Source organism: Lipotes vexillifer, unplaced genomic scaffold (genome assembly GCF_000442215.2).
Source record: "Lipotes vexillifer unplaced genomic scaffold, Lipotes_vexillifer_v1.1 scaffold39, whole genome shotgun sequence".
Lineage (NCBI taxonomy): Eukaryota > Metazoa > Chordata > Mammalia > Artiodactyla > Lipotidae > Lipotes > Lipotes vexillifer.
In genome coordinates this window covers 938994-955990 of record NW_006787038.1, presented here as the reverse complement: position 1 = coordinate 955990, position 16997 = coordinate 938994, and the positions used below count along the sequence as shown (strand labels likewise).

Below are 16997 nucleotides of genomic sequence, written 5' to 3'. Positions count from 1 at the left end.
GCGGGATAGATTAGAGGCTGCCTGGGAAGGGGACTGGTTCGTGTATCCGCCTGGGAGCCAATCAGAGGCCCAAGTTAGAAAGGGGAGGAACCTGACCCGCTTAGCTTGCACCTCCACTGCCGCTGTCATCCCCGCTGTCTCCGCCGCTTCTGTCTCTTCCCAGCTGAGAAGATGACCGTGGGGAGGTCTGCGGGAGCCTCCGGCGGCGCTCAGTGGAGCCGTCAGGTGAGGGGATAAAAAGAAGGGGAGTTATCGTGTCTGCGCCCCGGAAAGAAATCCCTAAGAGAGGAAACTGTTTGAAGTTGCCTTGGAGACAGACGGCAAGGGCGTGTCACAGGGGCGTGGGATTAAAACGGGCAGTGTTTACGGATGCGGAGGCGGACTCTTATATCTCCGGGACCTGAACCCCTTAGGCCTTACGTCAAGCTCTTTATAGAACCATAGAAATGGCCCCCAGTTTCCGCTTATCCTCTCAACCACCCCAGGACTAACAGCACGATTGTTGTCTCCATTTTGTAGAAGAGAAAAATGAGGCACAGAGAGATTAAGAAATTTGCCCCCAAATTCATAGAGACAAAGTAAATTGGTGGTCGCTTAGGGGTTGGGGAATGAGGAGGGTTAGGGAAAATAGGGAGTGAGTGCTAAATGGAATGGAGTCTTTTGGGGGGTTATTAAAATTGATTGTGGTGATGGTTGCACAACTCTGAGTATACCGAAACCCACTGAATTGTACACTTGTATGAATTGTATAGTAGGTGTGAATTATATCAATAAAGTCGGGTTTTTTTTTTTGCGGTACGCGGGCCTCACTGTTGCGACCCCTCCCGTTGCGGAGCACAGGCTCTGGACGCGCAGGCTCAGCGGCCATGGCTCACGGGCCCAGCCGCTCCGCCTCATGTGGGATCTTCCCAGACCGGGGCAGGAACCCGTGTCTCCTGCATCGGCAGGCGGACTCTCAACCACTGCGCCACCAGGGAAGCCCAATAAAGTCGTTTTTTAAAAAAGGAATTCTCCTAAAATCACACGCTCTTTAGTAGCAGAGTGAGGGCTAGAGCACATACATACCTTTGACTCAGAATCCAGTGTTCTTTTCAGTATTAGAGCTGGACCCAGTTCAACCATCACCAAGTGTCACTTGGTGGCCTGCCAGCGGCCCTTCCCAACTGGTTTCCAGCTGCAACCAACCAGTCACCCTGTGCGGTCCCATCATGGCCCCAGCCTGCTTCTTTCAGGATATCTCTTGCTACTATCCTCCAACCACACTGGCCCTCTTTCTACCTCTCCAAAAGTCCAAAATTTTGTCTCTGCCTCAAGGCCTGTATTTGCTTTTCTTCGAACCCCAAACCCTCTTACCCCAGATCTTAGCAAGGCTGGAGTTTTTCTCACCAGTCAGGTGTCAGTCTAAAAGTCCTCCACAGTGAGAAAGTAAAAATCATCCCAAGACTGGGAAAGTAAAACTCAGACTGTAATAGACCCAGATGAGGCCAGCAGCAAGATCAGCAGAAATCAGTATTTCTCACAGGGCCACACTGTACCTGCAAAACGACTAATACCCCATAATTCTAAATGATTATGCTTACTTATCAATTACTTACTAATTATTTACTCAGCCCTACTTTGCTCTTGTCACCTTTTGAATAAAAATTGCTCATTCACCTACTTACTAAACTGTGACCTCTTTCTGACGGCATCCATCCATCTTTGCTTCCCCTAACCCTCCTCAGAATCATTCAGGACAAGCCAACCCTAGAAAAAGCCCCCACCCCATGCCAAGTTCCCTATATTTTCCCATGGTATGCTGTAGCAAATTAATAAACCGAGTTCTGATTACAGGTATATTCCTAGTCTTTATCTGATGGGCTTTTATCAACAGAAAAGCGTCCCATAGCCACTCCATCACTCTATAATCTCACAGTTTCATGGCTTTTATTGAATTTATTACCATCTTACATTATCTTTCTCCCTTCACTAGGATGTAAGCCTCATGAGAGTAGGGACCTTGTTTGCCTTGTTCGCAGCCTAATACTCAATGCACATAAGGCACCCAATAAATATTTTCTGAATGGAGTATTTAAGCCCAGTTGGATTTCTCACTTTCTAGGACCCTTTCAGCTCGACCACACTGTCTCTCCTGTTAATTACTCATTCCTAGTAACAGGGTAGGAATTAGCTAGAATATGAGGAAAGCAGCGGTATAGACAAGGGAAGCAGGAAAAGGAAGATTGGCAACAAGTAGGTAAAACCCAAGTAGGGCAGGTCCCAGAGTGTGGCCAAAGTTACAGGTAGGATTCCTGGAGAGCAGGGGTGCATGGTGAAGGTAGGTTCTCCATAAATGCTCACCGGACTGCATGAACCAACTTCAGCTCTCTGCTTCCCTTTCCCACCCTTCAACCAAGCACACCTCATATACCAATATGTGAAATTTCTTTAAAGCAAGGAACATATTTTTCTTTGTCCCCCGCCCCAGTCCCTAATGTATACTTATTTAAAATGAAATTAGTAGTTACGTTTTTAAATCACAGTTTGACCTACAGTCTTGCTCTACTTCATTTCAGATATTTCCCCCCAAATCCTCCTCAGACACAGAGGCAGAAGAGGAGCTGTGTGGGAATGGGCTGGTTTTGCCCAGGGCTGGCAAACTCAGTGAGTTCATCAGCCCAGAGGAGGAGACAGATTCTACTTCGGACTCAACTGCGAGTTTTTACGAGACCCTGCAGGCACTAAGGCAGAAAGGCAGGTGGTGCCTGTTGGAATCCCTTTATCTGTCTGACCCAGACAGTGATGAAAGCCTCTCTGAAGATGATGAGGACCTGGAGAGTTCCTTCCAAGACAAAGGCAGGGGGAAGCCACAGGTGCAGTCCCCCCCGTCTCCGAGGTAAGGCAGTGCAATTCAACAGCTGCCTCACTGCACAACTCTGGCCAAGTCACATCATGACTCTGGGCCTCACCTTCCTCCTCAGTAAAACAAAGACCACTCCTGTAAGTGCCACCTACCCAGGCTTCAGCCCAGAATCAGCCAAACTTGTTCTGATTCCTACCCAGCAGTCCTGAATCACTTTGGGTAACTTTGAGTCACCTGAAGGTTTGGAATCAATTAAAGAGATGCCTTTCCCAAATATAGTACCTCCCTGAGAATGGCAACAAGGTCCATTTCCCTTGGCCAAGCCCTGCTACATACTTTATCTCATTTAATATTTACTTTCTCCTCCCAATCACCCTGTAAGTAGATACTATTTTTGCCATTCTACAGATGAAGAAATTGAGGTTCCATGAGAACCTTGCTCAAGGTCACACAGCTGGTCATTGTTTGAAGCAAGACCGGAACCTGGGCCTGACTCTAAAGGCTTCCTGTGCGCGAATGAACTCTTCTCTCTACCGAATGAAAATATTGAGTGCAAAGTGGCAATTCTCGGGTCCATTCTAGGGAGAGACTTTCTACTAGGGCTGCTAGGATGGCCTGTGGGAAGGAGAGAAGCCTGTTGAGAAAGGCGCAGGCCTAGAGGCCTGTGGGGCTGCAATGTGAGGCTGAGAAACTAACTGTGACCTGTTGGAAGGGAGGGGGAAGGAGGAGGATCTTGGAGGAGCCGGGCCTCCTGGCCCCCCTGTCCTCCACACACAGAGCTGCTCTCTTCCCACAGGTGTGGCTCCGTGAGGCGCTGCAGCTCCTTGAGCAACCTGCCCTCCGATCTTCCCAAGGCTCAGCCTCAGCCACCCTCCAGCTCCAGGCCTCCCTCCCAGCACAGAAGCATCAGCTCCTGGGCATCATCCATCACCGTCCCTCAGCCGTTCCGCATGACGCTGCGCGAGGCCTGGAAGAAGGCCCAGTGGCTGGCCTCCCCTGCCTCCTTTGAGCATGAGAGGCAGCAGGCCCAGAAGCAGGGCCAGGAGGAGGCCGAGTGCCACCGGCAGTTCCGGGCACAGCCTGTGCCTGCGCACATCTACCTGCCCCTCTACCAGGAGATCATGGAGCGCAACGAGGCACGCAGGCGGGCAGGGATCCAGAAGAGGAAGGAACTGCTCCTCTCTTCCTTGAAGCCCTTCAGCTTCCTGGGGAAGGACGAGCAGCGAAAGAAAGCCATTCAACAGAGGGACCTGGTCGCCACAGCTAAGGCCAAAGCCCCCAAGCAGAAGGCCACCAGGAGGATCCCCACGTCCATTCTGGAGCCAGCCCTCGGGGACAAACTCCAGGGTAAGGACATCCTTGCCTCCTGCCTGCCTCCTGCCTGGGGGTACCAAGCAGTGCTGTGGGGATTTAGTTGGGCTCAGGGGTCACCCTGGCTCGGAGATGGGCTGTTCGGGCAGACCCGCTAGAGGCCTTGCTCAGTGCAGGCCACGGGGTAGGGTTGGATCTGCCCATACAATGGGGGCGCCTAGTCGGGAGAGGAGTAGGAGGCCCCGGGTTCATCCCGTTGACCTCACCTGGCTCAGTGAGTGGGTACTGAGGCCTCTGCGGCAGCTCGGGTGCCGGAGCAGAGAACCAATGAGACATCTGAGTACCAGCCTAGGCCTGCGTCACCACTAGCCAGCTGCCCCGAGGAAAGCCCTCCACATCCTGTGAGGTACTCATTTCAAGACGCATAGCTCAGTTAAAGGACTCTGGCTTTATTCACTCATTCTGTAGCATGCGCCACGTCCCAGGCGTGAATAAATAGACGTGGAGTTTGTGGACATGGGAGGGAGACAAATAATTACAAATGTGATAAGTCACTTGCAGGAGTTAAAGGGGGAAGCCTAGGGGTCCACTGTCACCTATAACAGAGGGACCTGACTTAGAGTGTGGTGAGCGGTGGGAACAGTTAGGGAAAGTCCCGAGGGAAAGTGAGCGCTGACCCTGAAGGAGGAGCCATGGTGAATTCAATGAAGAGGGAAGAAGAGTGTACCAGGCAAAGGTAATAGCATGGAGGTGAGAAAGCTGAGCACACCCAAGGCATGGAAAGGTAGAGGGGAGACAGAAGAGGAGCGGCGGTGGGACAGACAGGCACTGGCCAGACCTGGGGCCTTGTAGGCCATGGGAGGGAGTTTGGACTTCATCCCAAGGGCAGGGGGAGCCACTGAAGGGTTTTAAGTAGGGTGGCTCATGATCAGATATGAAGTTCAGAAAGCTCACTCTGCTGTAGAGATAATTATAGGGGGACGGGCAAGTCCAGAGGGATGTTGATCTGTAGGAGCCTATTTCAGTGATTCAACTGAGAAATTATGAAACTAGTAGCAGGGAGGATGAAAAGAGGCTGGACCGGAGAGCGGTTAAAGAGGAGGAGGCGGCAGGACTGATGAGCGAGGAGGACGTGAGAACAATGTGGGCAGTGGGCTTGGGCAGTTGGGTGGACGGTGGGGCCTCTGCCTGAGAAGGGAGACCTGGGAGAGGAGCAGGTGACTGGCCCACCCCTCCTGCTCCATCTCTGAAGAAGGAACTGTAGAAAGTGCTCAGTAAGTGTAAATGGTAGCTGCTTCTGCAGCCTGATTGGCACACAGCAGTGGTGTCCTAGTCAATATTCATTAAGGCACTCTCCAGGAAAAAAATAGGAAGTTGATTTGCAGTGTTTGCCATTTTCATGGTATAAATACTCCTCTCCTGGCCAATTTCAAGCTTTCCACACGATGCCAACTAGCTCGGAAAATTCCTGAAAAGTTAATGCTGAGTTCCAGCACACTAACTGCGGGTGTTTAAGAGGGAAAGCTCACCACACCTTTTGGTTTGAGGCTTGGTCCCTTCTCACCCCTTGCTCCCCTGACTTCCTCTCCACAGAAGCTGAGCTCTTGAGGAAAATTCGCATCCAGATGAGAGCCCTGGACATGCTCCAGATGGCCTCCTCCCCCATTGCCTCCTCCAGTGGCCGGGCTGACTCACAGCCTCGAATAGCCACCCGGACCCGGGAGGAGAAGCTTGGGTTTCTGCACACTGACTTTGGATTCCAGCCTCGGGTGAATCCTGCTGTCCCTGACTATGAAGAACTTTACAAGGCCTTCCAGAAAAGAGCTGCCAAGAGAAGAGACACCCAGGAGGTGACTCGCAACAAGCCCTTCTTGCTGAGAACCGCCAGTCTGCGTCGTACTCCTCGGCCCTGTGATGCTGCCGCCTCTGAAGGGAGGAGGGTGAGAGCCCAGACCACTGCAGGAGGGTCAGGGCTGAGGCCCTAAACACAGGAGGGGCCAGGTCTCAATGGAAGGCACTTCTCATGACACTTTTCTATCTTAATTTTCTTAAAACACCGGCTCAGCTGTAAGCAGATCCACGGTTCCTAAAAATTTAAGACCACAAGAATACTTCCCTTCCTTCCCTCTCTGTAGAGGGATTTTGCAGAAATAAGTGCAAGCAAGTCTGGAAGGCAGGGAGTTGGGGTCAATTGCCATGTCCCAATACCAATTCCAAAGAACTCTTCTCATTTAATTAAAAACTTTGGGATTGATATCCAAGTCTTGCCCTGTTTAACTAAACTCAAGCTCTCATTACCCTTGCCTTAACCCCAAGAAAGAACTGAAGATTCTCTGACTAGTCCTTCACTAAAATTGAATCCTAGTTAAGATAGAAACTAATTGCACGTGCTGTCCTACCAATATTAGCCTTCATTTCTTCTAGGAATCTCCACAGCCACCCAGCACACCCCTGCCAAGGAGTCGTTCTCTGAGTGGCCTTGCTTCCCTCTCTGCCAACACCCTCCCCGTGCACATCACAGACGCCACCAGGAAGAGGGAATCTGCAGTCAGGTGAGTGGTCAGGCTGCATGAGACCCACAGTGCTCAGATCTTGGCCCCAGTGCTGGAAAGCACTCCGCTGCTGGGCCTTCTCTCCTTTATCAGAGAGACTGAAAGGGGTGGAAGGAGAGTCTTGATCAGGACAGGAATTCATGTGACTCTCCACACTTAGCGCTGGAGAACACTTAACCATCACTCAGCCAATATTCTTGGGGGACTTACTTTGTGCCAGGCACAGCATTAAGGCTGGAGATACCTTATAGAACCTATAGTTTAATATCTAGTCTGAAATACAGAAAGGCAAAGAAGCAACTACCACATCTTGTGAGTAGCACAGTGATGGGGAAATGCAGGGGACTGTGGCGGGGAGCGGGCACTGGGCAGCCTGGGTCTTTTGTAATAGATGCCTGAGGTGAAACCTGAAGAATGAGAAGTCAGCCAGACAAAGGCTGGAAAGAAACACGTTTCCAAACAGAATAACATGCGTAAAGACCCACTGGTGAAAGAGGAAGGAAGCATTAGGAACAGGAATTCAGAGAAGCCTGAACCTGTGTGTGTGACCCTGCCACAAAGATTAGGCATCCATCACACAAATTTGAGATTCTCTGAGATTCATCTTGGGAAAGTATTAGAAGTCGGTTGTGAAGCAGGAGCCTCCTTATTTTTAACTCTTTAACTGACCTGACTCTGTCATGGTAGTCTCATCCAGCCAGCACCCCAGCAGGAGTTCCTCCACTAGGCCTCTGAGCTGAAGTCAGCAGGAGAGGTCATGCTGTAACTGGTGGCTTAGCTCTGGGAGAGGACTGGCATCTCAGTGCCTTCCTGTGGGGCTCACAGAGGAGTACATGGAATCTACTTGGCTCTTTAAGACCCACAACAGGGATTTTAGAAATGTATTTAGAATCCAAGGGATACTCCCTCCTTCCTCAAATTTCACAGAGTTACTAAATCAAGGCTAAATGCATCAGAATCCTGAGGTCCCACTACAATAGGTCTCATGAACCAGACAGTGGCCCACCTGCAGAGAATGTCCATATCTGCGTTCTGCAATAGGGAGTTTGATATATTAGCAGATTAAACTGTCATGCCCTCCTTCCTAATAAGTCCATTTGAATATAAACACCCTACTGCAAGAGTCTTGACTGTTTTTTCTTTTGGTAGAACTCTCCATAGTACCTTGTAGAATGATATTTGTACAAACTCAGTGCTGCTGGTTGACCCCAAATTGTGCATTGAGGGAGGCCCATTTCCAGTTCTCTGTGGAAATGCAGGTTTGTATTCCCAAAGGACCATGAACCCAGGCACCTTCCAGCCCACCATTTACAGCACAGTTGTCAAGGGCAGAGGCTTGGGAGTCAGACATCCTGGTTCTAATCTTGGCTTTTCCACTGGCATGCTGGGTAGCTTCAAGCAAGTGGTTTACCCTCCCTGAGGCTCAATCTTGTTGCCTATAAAAAGGGAGACTTACAGTCCTTACCTCACAGGGCAGCTATGAGAATTTACAAAAGCTAATGGCTATAAAGCACTTATTGGTGCCTCTCTGCACGTGGTTCAGTGTAGGTAGCTCAGCAAATGGTAGCAATTAGTATTATTTTGTTTCCAGATGGCAGGACATCTGAGTGCAAGAATATTTTAACTCATGTTTTTCAGTTCAATTAATGAACTTCTCCTGGGGTAGAAACTCACTGTCCATAGTGCTGGGAAGGCTTCATCTGCCAGTGCATTTAATCCAGAATCTTATTCTTTCTGAAATGCCAATGTGGTAAATTACTCACCCATTCATAGAAAAAACCAACTGACTTTCCAGAGAGGTTACTAAGATTGCTTTTAAGTATACCCAGGTCGGTCATTTGTATTCTTTTTTTGCCTCTTCCCTTTAGAAGTTCACTTGAGAAAAAGGACAAAGCAGATCAAAGTACTCAGTGGTCGGAGATGCACAAAAAGAAGTGTCAGGCGATATCTAAATCTGTGACCTTGCGTGCAAAAGCCATGGATCCCCATAAAAGCCTGGAGGAGGTGTTCAAAGCAAAGCTGAAAGAGAATCGGTCGGTGTCCTCTGTGTGTCTAAGGGATAACTACCTTGGGAGCCATTTGCCTTGAAAATGGCAAAATGGGGTTATTACAGTAGGCTCCTGTAACCATAGAGTCAAGGATTTTGCCAGGCATAGTTAGGAATTTACAATGTCTGTGGGAGTTATTCCACTTAACTGAAATTAAAGGTATTCCGGATTGGAAAAACCTGGAATTCATTCTAAAAATCTTGTTAATTCCAGGAACAATGACCGTAAAAGAGCAAAAGAGTATAAGAAAGAATTGGAGGAAATGAAGAAGAGAATACAAATAAGGCCCTATCTCTTCGAACAAGTTACCAAGGTAAATCTAAACCATCATTCACTTTCTTTCTGTCTTAGATGAAAGGGCTCTTAGAAATTATGAAACAGCTTAATATCTGGGTATTAAACACTTCCTTTAGGCTCAGAAAGATTCTAAATTTGGCTCATTTTATTACTACCATCTTTCCCCAAAGTAAGTAGTGCAGTGGTGAACACTGGACTGATTTCATCCAAGACTGGATTCCAAAGGCATCTATAAAGGGATATTTCACTTCCTGGGGTTTTCGCTATAGTCTAGCCTTCAGCTTGAATCAGAGTGGAGGTTAGATCCCAGGCATACAATTGACAGTTTGGCTGTGTTGGAGTATCTTTAACTTGCTAATGTCATCTATCCTCCTGTAGTGCTGGTGCCCTGGGCACCCGCAGCCTCTACAGCTGTGGCACATTTATAGGTCTTCAGGGGTTGAGATGCTCGCAAGCACCCCACAAGGCCTCTTCCAGATTAAGTGGCTTTCTGGTTGGAAGAGTCACTTTAAGATGTTCTCTAGATTCCTAGGGAAGTTGGACATAGTTGAGATCTCCCTAAGGAAGCTCTGGGGCTACTTGAACAGTCTTAGAAAGGCCACCATCCCAGATAGCTTTGAGCTGCATCAAGCTCTGTAGATCTCTCTCCTCTCCCGAGTTTCAAACAAAAGTTGGCATTCCCTAGTGACCTGGTTCCAAATGTTGGGCATTATCTGTCTTATAGCCAGTGCATTATTTAGGCATTTCCTGGGTCCAGTCCTCCCCAATCCGCTACATATTACACACACACTGGACTGTCTTGGATTTACTTAGCAACTTGCATTGCTGAGTAAAAATTTCTCATAATGACGTTTGCTCTTCATGGTAGCCTTTTCCTAGCAAGCTCACTCTCAGATCTCAAAAGATCTTTCACCACTCTAGGAAAAATACAAAGTACTCTCTATGACTTTGCTCTTGAACACTTAAACAAAAAATAACCTTTTCCTGGTCTACATGCATACCATCCATCCTGTTAAGAATGTTACAAGTGCAGCTTATTTTCAATTTGTTATATTTCAGTGTTCCTGATGATGGTTTGGTTGCTTTTAAATGTTAAAAATGTTTTTAGTCCATCTTTTTCATCTGGGTCTCACTTGGTCTTCCAAAAATCTAAATCCTTGCCTCACAAAGGTGTGGTTCCCAAAACAACAGTTGGCATCTCCTGAGAGTATTAGAAATACAGAATTGCAGGCCCCATCTGAGAACTACCTAATAAGAATCTGCATTTTAACCCGATCTTCAGGTAGTTCCTATGTACTTTAAAGCTTGAAAATAAGGCTCTAAGTAATTTTCATACAAATCTGTGTCCAGCACTACTGGGGGGTGGTGGCGTGGAAAAGCAGTATTATAAGCATACAGATTAAGCAAGCAATTTAGAATTATCTGGTAATTCAGCTACAGCAGATTAATTTCCATTCCACAGGACCTTGCCAGGAAGGAAGCAGAACAACGGTATCGAGACACCCTGAAGCATGCTGGGCTGGATGAAGACTTTGTGAGGAACAAGGGTCAGGGCAACTGGGCTTTACAATGGAAGGAGCAATCAGAAGTCCGTGATTGTCCCAGGTAATCGGAGATACTGCTGTCATCCTGCAGCTCTCAAGTTGCATCTCTAGTAATGCCACTGGGAGGAAGCTTTAGAACAGTCACTCATATTTTGAGATCACAATCCTATATTTATAGAATACTAATCTAGAGACCTCCAAGTAACACATTTAAATTTGGTGAGTAGTGCAGTTGTGAATAAAATATAGCTATTGTGTATTAGGTCTAGATTCCTTCAATTTGAAACAGATCATTTTTCCAATCCCAGTCCAATGCCATCAGTCAAAAGTACTTCTACTTCAATTCTGAAGAAAAATCATGTATATTTTTACTTCCTATAAAATGATAAACTACACTTCATTTATTTACTTGTTGGATAAGTGAAAGGGAAAACCGTTGTAGGGCCACAATAAAAGCTGTAAATATCCTGTACGATCAAAGCCTTTCTTTTCCCCTCAGCTTGGTCACCATGGCTTGTTCAAATCTAGCTTTTTAAAAAATATTTATTTATTTATTTATTTATGGCTGCGTCAGGTCTTCTTCGTTGCTGTGTGCGGGCTTTCTCTAGTTGTGGTAAGTGGGGGCTGCTCTTCATTGCTGTGCACAGGCTTCTGACTGCGGTGGCTTCTCTTGTTGTGGAGCACAGGCTCTAGGCACGTGAGCTTTAGTAGCTGTGGCTTGTGGACTGTAGAGCACAGGCTTAGTAGTTGTGGCGCACAGGCTTAGTTGCTCTGTGGCATGCGGGATCTTCCCAGACCAGGGCTCGAACCTGTGTCCCCTGCATTGGCAGGCGGATTCTTAACCACTGCACCACCAGGGAAGTCCCAAACCTAGCATTTTTTAAAAGCAACTCATTAGCACCACCTCCTCCATTGATATCATATAAGTCAAAGGGAGAAAAGCACAGTATTTCTATTACTCTCAATTTTGTTTCAAGTCCTAGTAGCCCTTCCCCTAATTCCTATCTCAGTTTTCCCCCTAGAAATTTGCTTTTATACCCCGTACAAAATAATGATAATGTTAAAACTATGCTTAAGCCTTACATGATGCTTCCTTTGATTTAAAATTTAAAATTTTATAATTCTTTAATTTATTCTGCAGCACTCATGAAACTACAAAACTTGGCATCAGGAATCCACGGCAGGATTTAGAAGAATCTCTAGAACAGCCTACAAGCCCCGAGAAAGAACTAGAGGAGCTGTCTTATGAATTACCAGATAATCTCAAATCATTTGGTTAATCAGTATACTTAAAACTACTGCTTTCGAATAATATCAAGCAGCTCCCTTGGGGTTGAGTCAAGGCAGGCAAAACTTGGGTTTTGAGTCATGGTTCCTTTTGGAGAATGGGGGAAAGAAAAGTAGATAACAGAGAATGGTCCAAGTAAATCAAAGTGGAGAAGTTCAGGGTAGAGGGATCAGAGCTAATTAAGGGTTCTTGCTTTGTGCCTCACACTTAAGCATACAGGTACAGAAAAAAGGGCATAAGCCCAAATGCCTACAGAGGCTAGTCAGGAAACACATGGGTCAAATGGGCCGGCTGTCAGATTAGGAGATAGTAGAGACTAGAGAATATCAACCCTGATGGAATACAGGCCCAGAATTGCCAGATAAACCACATTTTCAACAGAAACCAGAAATGTGCATGTCGGCACATTTAAATGTCGGCAACTAATTTAAAACTTACTGGGAATTCCATGGCCATCCAGTGGTTAGGACTCCACGCTTTCACTGCTAAGGGCGTGGGGTTCAATCCCTAATCGGGGAACTAAGATCCCACAAGCTGTGCAGCCCGGCCAAAAAAAAAAAATTATTTGGAAATAATATGTGAGAAAAACAAAACATGTTTGTATATCAGATTAGCCCACGGGGGATGACAAGTTTGCAACCCCAAATACGGGGTTTCTCAGCCTCAGCACTATTGATATTTTGGGCCAGATGAGTCTGTGTTGGGTGAGGGAGCTATACATTGTAGGATGATTAGCAGTACCCCTGGCCTCTATTTACTAGATGCCAATAGCACCCCTCTCCTCAGTTATGACAACCAAAAATGTCTCCAGATATTACGAAAAGTCCCCTGGGTGGCAAAATGTCCTTGGTTGAAAACCACTGTTCTAGTATAAAAGTAAGGCTACTGGAAGCCAAAACTGGCATTTTAAGAATACAAGTAATTGATATGAACTCAGTCTATCTAGCACAGGATAATGATGCATGTCATTAACAAATTAAGAACTATAATTACTTTATTCAAAACAGCAGTTAATTCTTTGCTGTTATCTGCTTAGAATGTGTCACTGTGTGCATGTGTGTACTATGTTAGCATGAGGTTCATTCTAATAAATCTGAAACTTCTGACAGCCATGATTTTCTAGTAGGTGATCTCTGGATACTTTTCTTCTCACCAGTAATAATGAAATATTCTCTCCCAGTAACTCTAAAGACAGGATGATGGTAGCAAGAGTGCCTACTCTGACAGAAGAACCTTTCTCATGTTGTTAAAAGTATCTTTCTGGAAATATTCAAAAATATCTGTTATTATTGCCATTTTTCCAGACTCAAACATGGTCCTTTTGGTGATGATAAGAATGATACTCTGATAACTACCACGTGGGTTTGCTAGTTGGAGATGAAGATGCTCATGTCATCTTCCCCAAGACTTCTGAGCTCAGTTTTACCTGCAGGGACTTCTGAGGGTAAATCAGTGCCCTATCTTAAAGGGAAAGACTGAATTATTTTCTTAATCTCCTCTCAAAAGGAAACAAATTTTGTTTAAACCAAGGAGCCAAAGAACTGACTGGCTGTTTTGTTTATTTAAAGGAAAAACAATTGAAGCTCTGAATCAGGTGATTTTTAACTTAAAAAAACAACAAAAAGCCAAAAACAAACAACCTCTTAACATGCTACTGTATGTTCCATAAACAAAGAAAGCAAAGTGGCCAAGTAGAGGTGTATAGGACAAGATAATACCTCAGCCTGGGACAAGCAGGGATTCAAGTAATTTATTTTTTTTGAAGACCAGTGGCAGAGAGTCTCTTACTCAGGTTGCTAAAGGGAGAATGTCACAGCAGAACTGACATCACTCCCTTCTCGAAAGCAACAAGGCATCTTGAAAGCTTAACTTCTTGGTGAAGTTTTATGGTTGGTGGCAGGATTTAGTTCACCCATGTGAAAAGACAGCTCAGTATGGGATGAAAACTCTTCAAAGGAAAACCTCCCCTCAACAGTCTTACTGAGAAACTTCAGCCAACAAATAATCAAATTCACTTTTGGGAGAAGTCTATCCCAAAATTGTGCAGTGGGAAGAGAGGTAGGTACAGTTACCCAGCCCACATTCACTGCTTGCTTTCTTGTCTGAATCAGATGGTAGTTGAAGAGAAGCTCTCCTACAGTCATCTTCTAGGCCAGGAAAGATGAACAGAGGCAAAAGTGGGGTCCTGTCCTTCACAGATTCATTTTGGTTCTGGCAAACTGTGAGCCATAAGCATCCTGTTCCCACTACATGCACTCTGGGATCAGGTAGAGCTGATCTTCCAGGAGTCAGCACCCATGCTCATGTCCGTCCTTCAGTTAAATCTCCTTGGTTTAGTAACTGTAAGAGATTAAAAACAAATCTGGAATAGTTACCAGTGAATAACAGGAAAAATAATTCATACTAAGTGAAAGGTTTACAATTGGGGGTGGGGAGTGCATTGCAGGGGTGAGTCAGGGACAGCTAGTTCCAAATCAGAAGATATGCACAGACTGATAGATCTCATTTATATACTGGCCTTGGGACAGCACTTTGACCATTTGATGATGCTGGCATTCCTACTATAGCAGTAAAATATCCTGATAATAATTATAATATCCTATAAGCCAAACTATTATTTGTGTAATCACATACTCACTAGTCAGTGATGGAGGAATCTATAACCACAGGGAAATCAGAACTGGTGGAACCAAAAATCTTACATCAGTCAGCCAGCCAAAGTACGGGCTGAAGGCTCAAGGAGAAGTAAAAGGAATGGAGTTCTACGTGAGAGCTACAACTCACTCATGAAAAATCCAGGGATTTCCTGGGCTTAAAATACCTTTCCTGTGATGAGGGAAGACAAGCCTGAGAGTCTCCAATAGGGTGGCAGCTACCGTGGACATTCTACTCTACATTCAAGGTTCCTGTTGAAAGGTGTTTTTGTACAACAATTGATGAAATTGGGTTCCATTTTATTATGAAAAGAAAATGAGATGGGAATAATACAGTGAAAACAGAATAAACATTGTTTGTTAAAATCTAATCAGATAAATTCTAGAGCTGGAGATATATTTATTTGGTAATCTTAATATAGATGAAGGTAATTTACATAGTAGAATTCAATGGTATGGAATTTAAAGAAAAATTTAAAACTTAGAGAAAGAAACCACAGATTTCATTTGATACTGTGTGGTAGAGATTAGGAATGGTATATTTTTAATCTAGACCAAGATCCAGATGTTTACACTGTAACTTAGCAATGGCACTTTATGAGAAATGTTAAAGAATTTGTAATTTGTTTTCCTCCTTGTTTTATTTGGGAAATATTCTAAGATATAGTCAAAGCTAACTGGCAATCACTTATACTGGTTCTTGAATTCAAGAATGTGAAGTCAGTGTGGCTATGGAACCCCATTTGAGATGACCTTTAGTCCACAGAAGGTCAAAAGCCCTGGTCTCAGCTGGGTCTGCACAATGAGTCCTCTGTCTGATTCTCAGAAGACCTGGCCACACTGAGGAAAAATCAGAATTGCCCAATTTGAACCATCTGAGTGAGAGTTAACTTGTAGTTTTTCATATACTTTCCATGATAATTTCTGACACTTGTTCTTGATAAGTTATTTTTATTTTTAGAGCATACTTACAGGAGTCCAATTAGAAGTGCATCAGCAGATTCTTACAGGTCTGATCTACAATGCATGGTGATCTTTAAGAAACAATTTGGAACGGGCATGTGTTGTTTTAAGGGTTGCTATTGCCTTCGCCTTCTCTGGCATCTGAGAATAATCCCTAAGGAGTCAATATTCCTCACTCACTGGAGGAACAGTCAGTTAGTACCTGGACCCCGGATGAGGAAGAGGATGAAGCCTGGAGCCTTTAGGGGCTTATAGCTTGAAAAAAAATGAAGGTATTGGAGGATGTGATAAGCCCACCTTCAGAAGGAAAAGGAGGGGATGAGCAATGAAAATGCCTTGATGGCAGGAAGGTAATAATGGTATAGTAAAGGAAAGACAAAATAAGTGAGGCTCAGACAGAAGTTATATTTGTAAATACATAAGGATCCATGAGGAAAAAGTGATAGTGAAGGATTTTCAACTACATCTCAGGGCAGCACTTTCCTCTTGCGGTGTTAATATTTTTCTATTAAGCGTCTGAGGCTTCCATTCTGAAACTGGGTACACAGGACTTAAAAGGCCCTTTGTGTTCTCCTGGAGTGAAGGCCAAGTTTTCCTTTTTTTTTTTTTAGGTAGTCTGTGTTATTGTGTCTACCTGAGGCTGTGAGTGAGCATCTCCCAGACAAGGACACTTGGAAGCCAGCTACAGGTTCAAGAGAACAAATGTGCTATTACTGGACTTTCTGCATACACAAATCTGACCATGTCATACCCCATTTAAAACCATGCAGTGGCTCCCCAGTGCCCCCAGGATAAAATCATGCCCTATAAGGCCCTTAAAGAGAAGAACCAGCTTGTCTTTCCTGCTCTCATTTTTCCATCCCACACCAATCTCTCCATTCCATGTCCATCACATTCAACCCTTTGTGGTTCCATAGTCAGGCGTGCTCCCTCTCCTTTGTACACATTGCTACCTTTACGCCTGTTAAATTTCTTCAAATCTCTCCCACTTCTCCATCAAGATGATTGCTATTCATCCCTCAGGTCTCAACTTAAAACTCTAAAACTTATTCCCTGACTTCCCCCAAGACTAACACTACTACCCTGTATAAAAATTGCCAGTTCATTGACCTGTTGCCCTCCCCATTCTAAACTCTCTGTACAGCACAACTCCAGGGGCACCATTTACATAGCTATGGAGTTATAAAAGGCAGAGGTCCTAACTCTTGACTCTAAGCTCTTTGAGACAGAGATTATATTTTGTTTACTACTGTATAACTAGTACCCAGCAGAGTGCCTTGCACACATCAGGTACATAATATCTTGTTGAATGAATTATCTTTATTCATCTGGCATTTATTTGGGATAATCTGGAGTGCTTCAATTAAAAAAGGTATTTAGCAGTATGGGAGAGAAAAACTCCAAAGTTTCAAATATAAAAAAAGTAAACGTTGGGGGCTTCCCTGGTGGCGCAGTGGTTGAGAGTCCGCCTGCCGATGCAGGGGACCCGGGGTGGTGA

At 45.2% G+C, this 16997-nt stretch overlaps 2 protein-coding genes across 5 annotated transcripts in view; one reads left to right on the top strand and one right to left on the bottom strand.

Annotated features, from left to right (window-relative positions):
* The first annotated feature begins 49 nt into the window (after positions 1 to 49).
* FAM161B (FAM161 centrosomal protein B) lies at positions 50 to 12368 on the top strand. 2 transcript variants are annotated; one of them, XM_007459720.1, is made up of 9 exons: positions 50 to 225; positions 2556 to 2875; positions 3639 to 4189; positions 5747 to 6093; positions 6578 to 6705; positions 8574 to 8738; positions 8967 to 9066; positions 10513 to 10658; positions 11739 to 12006. In XM_007459720.1, the coding sequence occupies exons 1-9, from the start codon at positions 172 to 174 to the stop codon at positions 11872 to 11874; spliced, it is 1947 nt and encodes a 648-aa protein (XP_007459782.1). In that variant the 5' UTR covers positions 50 to 171; the 3' UTR covers positions 11875 to 12006. The 2 variants fall into 2 exon arrangements, with proteins under 2 accessions (XP_007459782.1, XP_007459783.1); XM_007459721.1 differs by having other exon boundaries at positions 159 to 225; positions 10513 to 10655; positions 11736 to 12368.
* Positions 12369 to 13414: 1046 nt separating this feature from the next.
* Positions 13415 to 16997, bottom strand: part of ZNF410 (zinc finger protein 410) — a 43612-nt gene continuing 40029 nt past the window's right edge. For all 3 annotated transcript variants that reach the window (XM_007459718.1, XM_007459717.1, XM_007459719.1), the window contains one exon: positions 13415 to 14222. In XM_007459718.1, the coding sequence (XP_007459780.1) occupies positions 14184 to 14222 (39 nt within the window). In that variant the 3' untranslated portion in view covers positions 13415 to 14183. The remainder of the gene's footprint in view (positions 14223 to 16997) is intronic.

Excerpts from the sequence above, each read along its gene's own strand:
- FAM161B (XM_007459721.1), top strand. The coding sequence starts at position 172 with ATGACCGTGGGGAGGTCTGCGGGAGCCTCCGGCGGCGCTCAGTGGAGC. Across the intron at positions 8,739-8,966 it reads GCAAAGCTGAAAGAGAATCG|GAACAATGACCGTAAAAGAG; the intron begins GTCGGTGTCCTC and ends TGTTAATTCCAG. Across the intron at positions 9,067-10,512 it reads TCTTCGAACAAGTTACCAAG|GACCTTGCCAGGAAGGAAGC; the intron begins GTAAATCTAAAC and ends TCCATTCCACAG.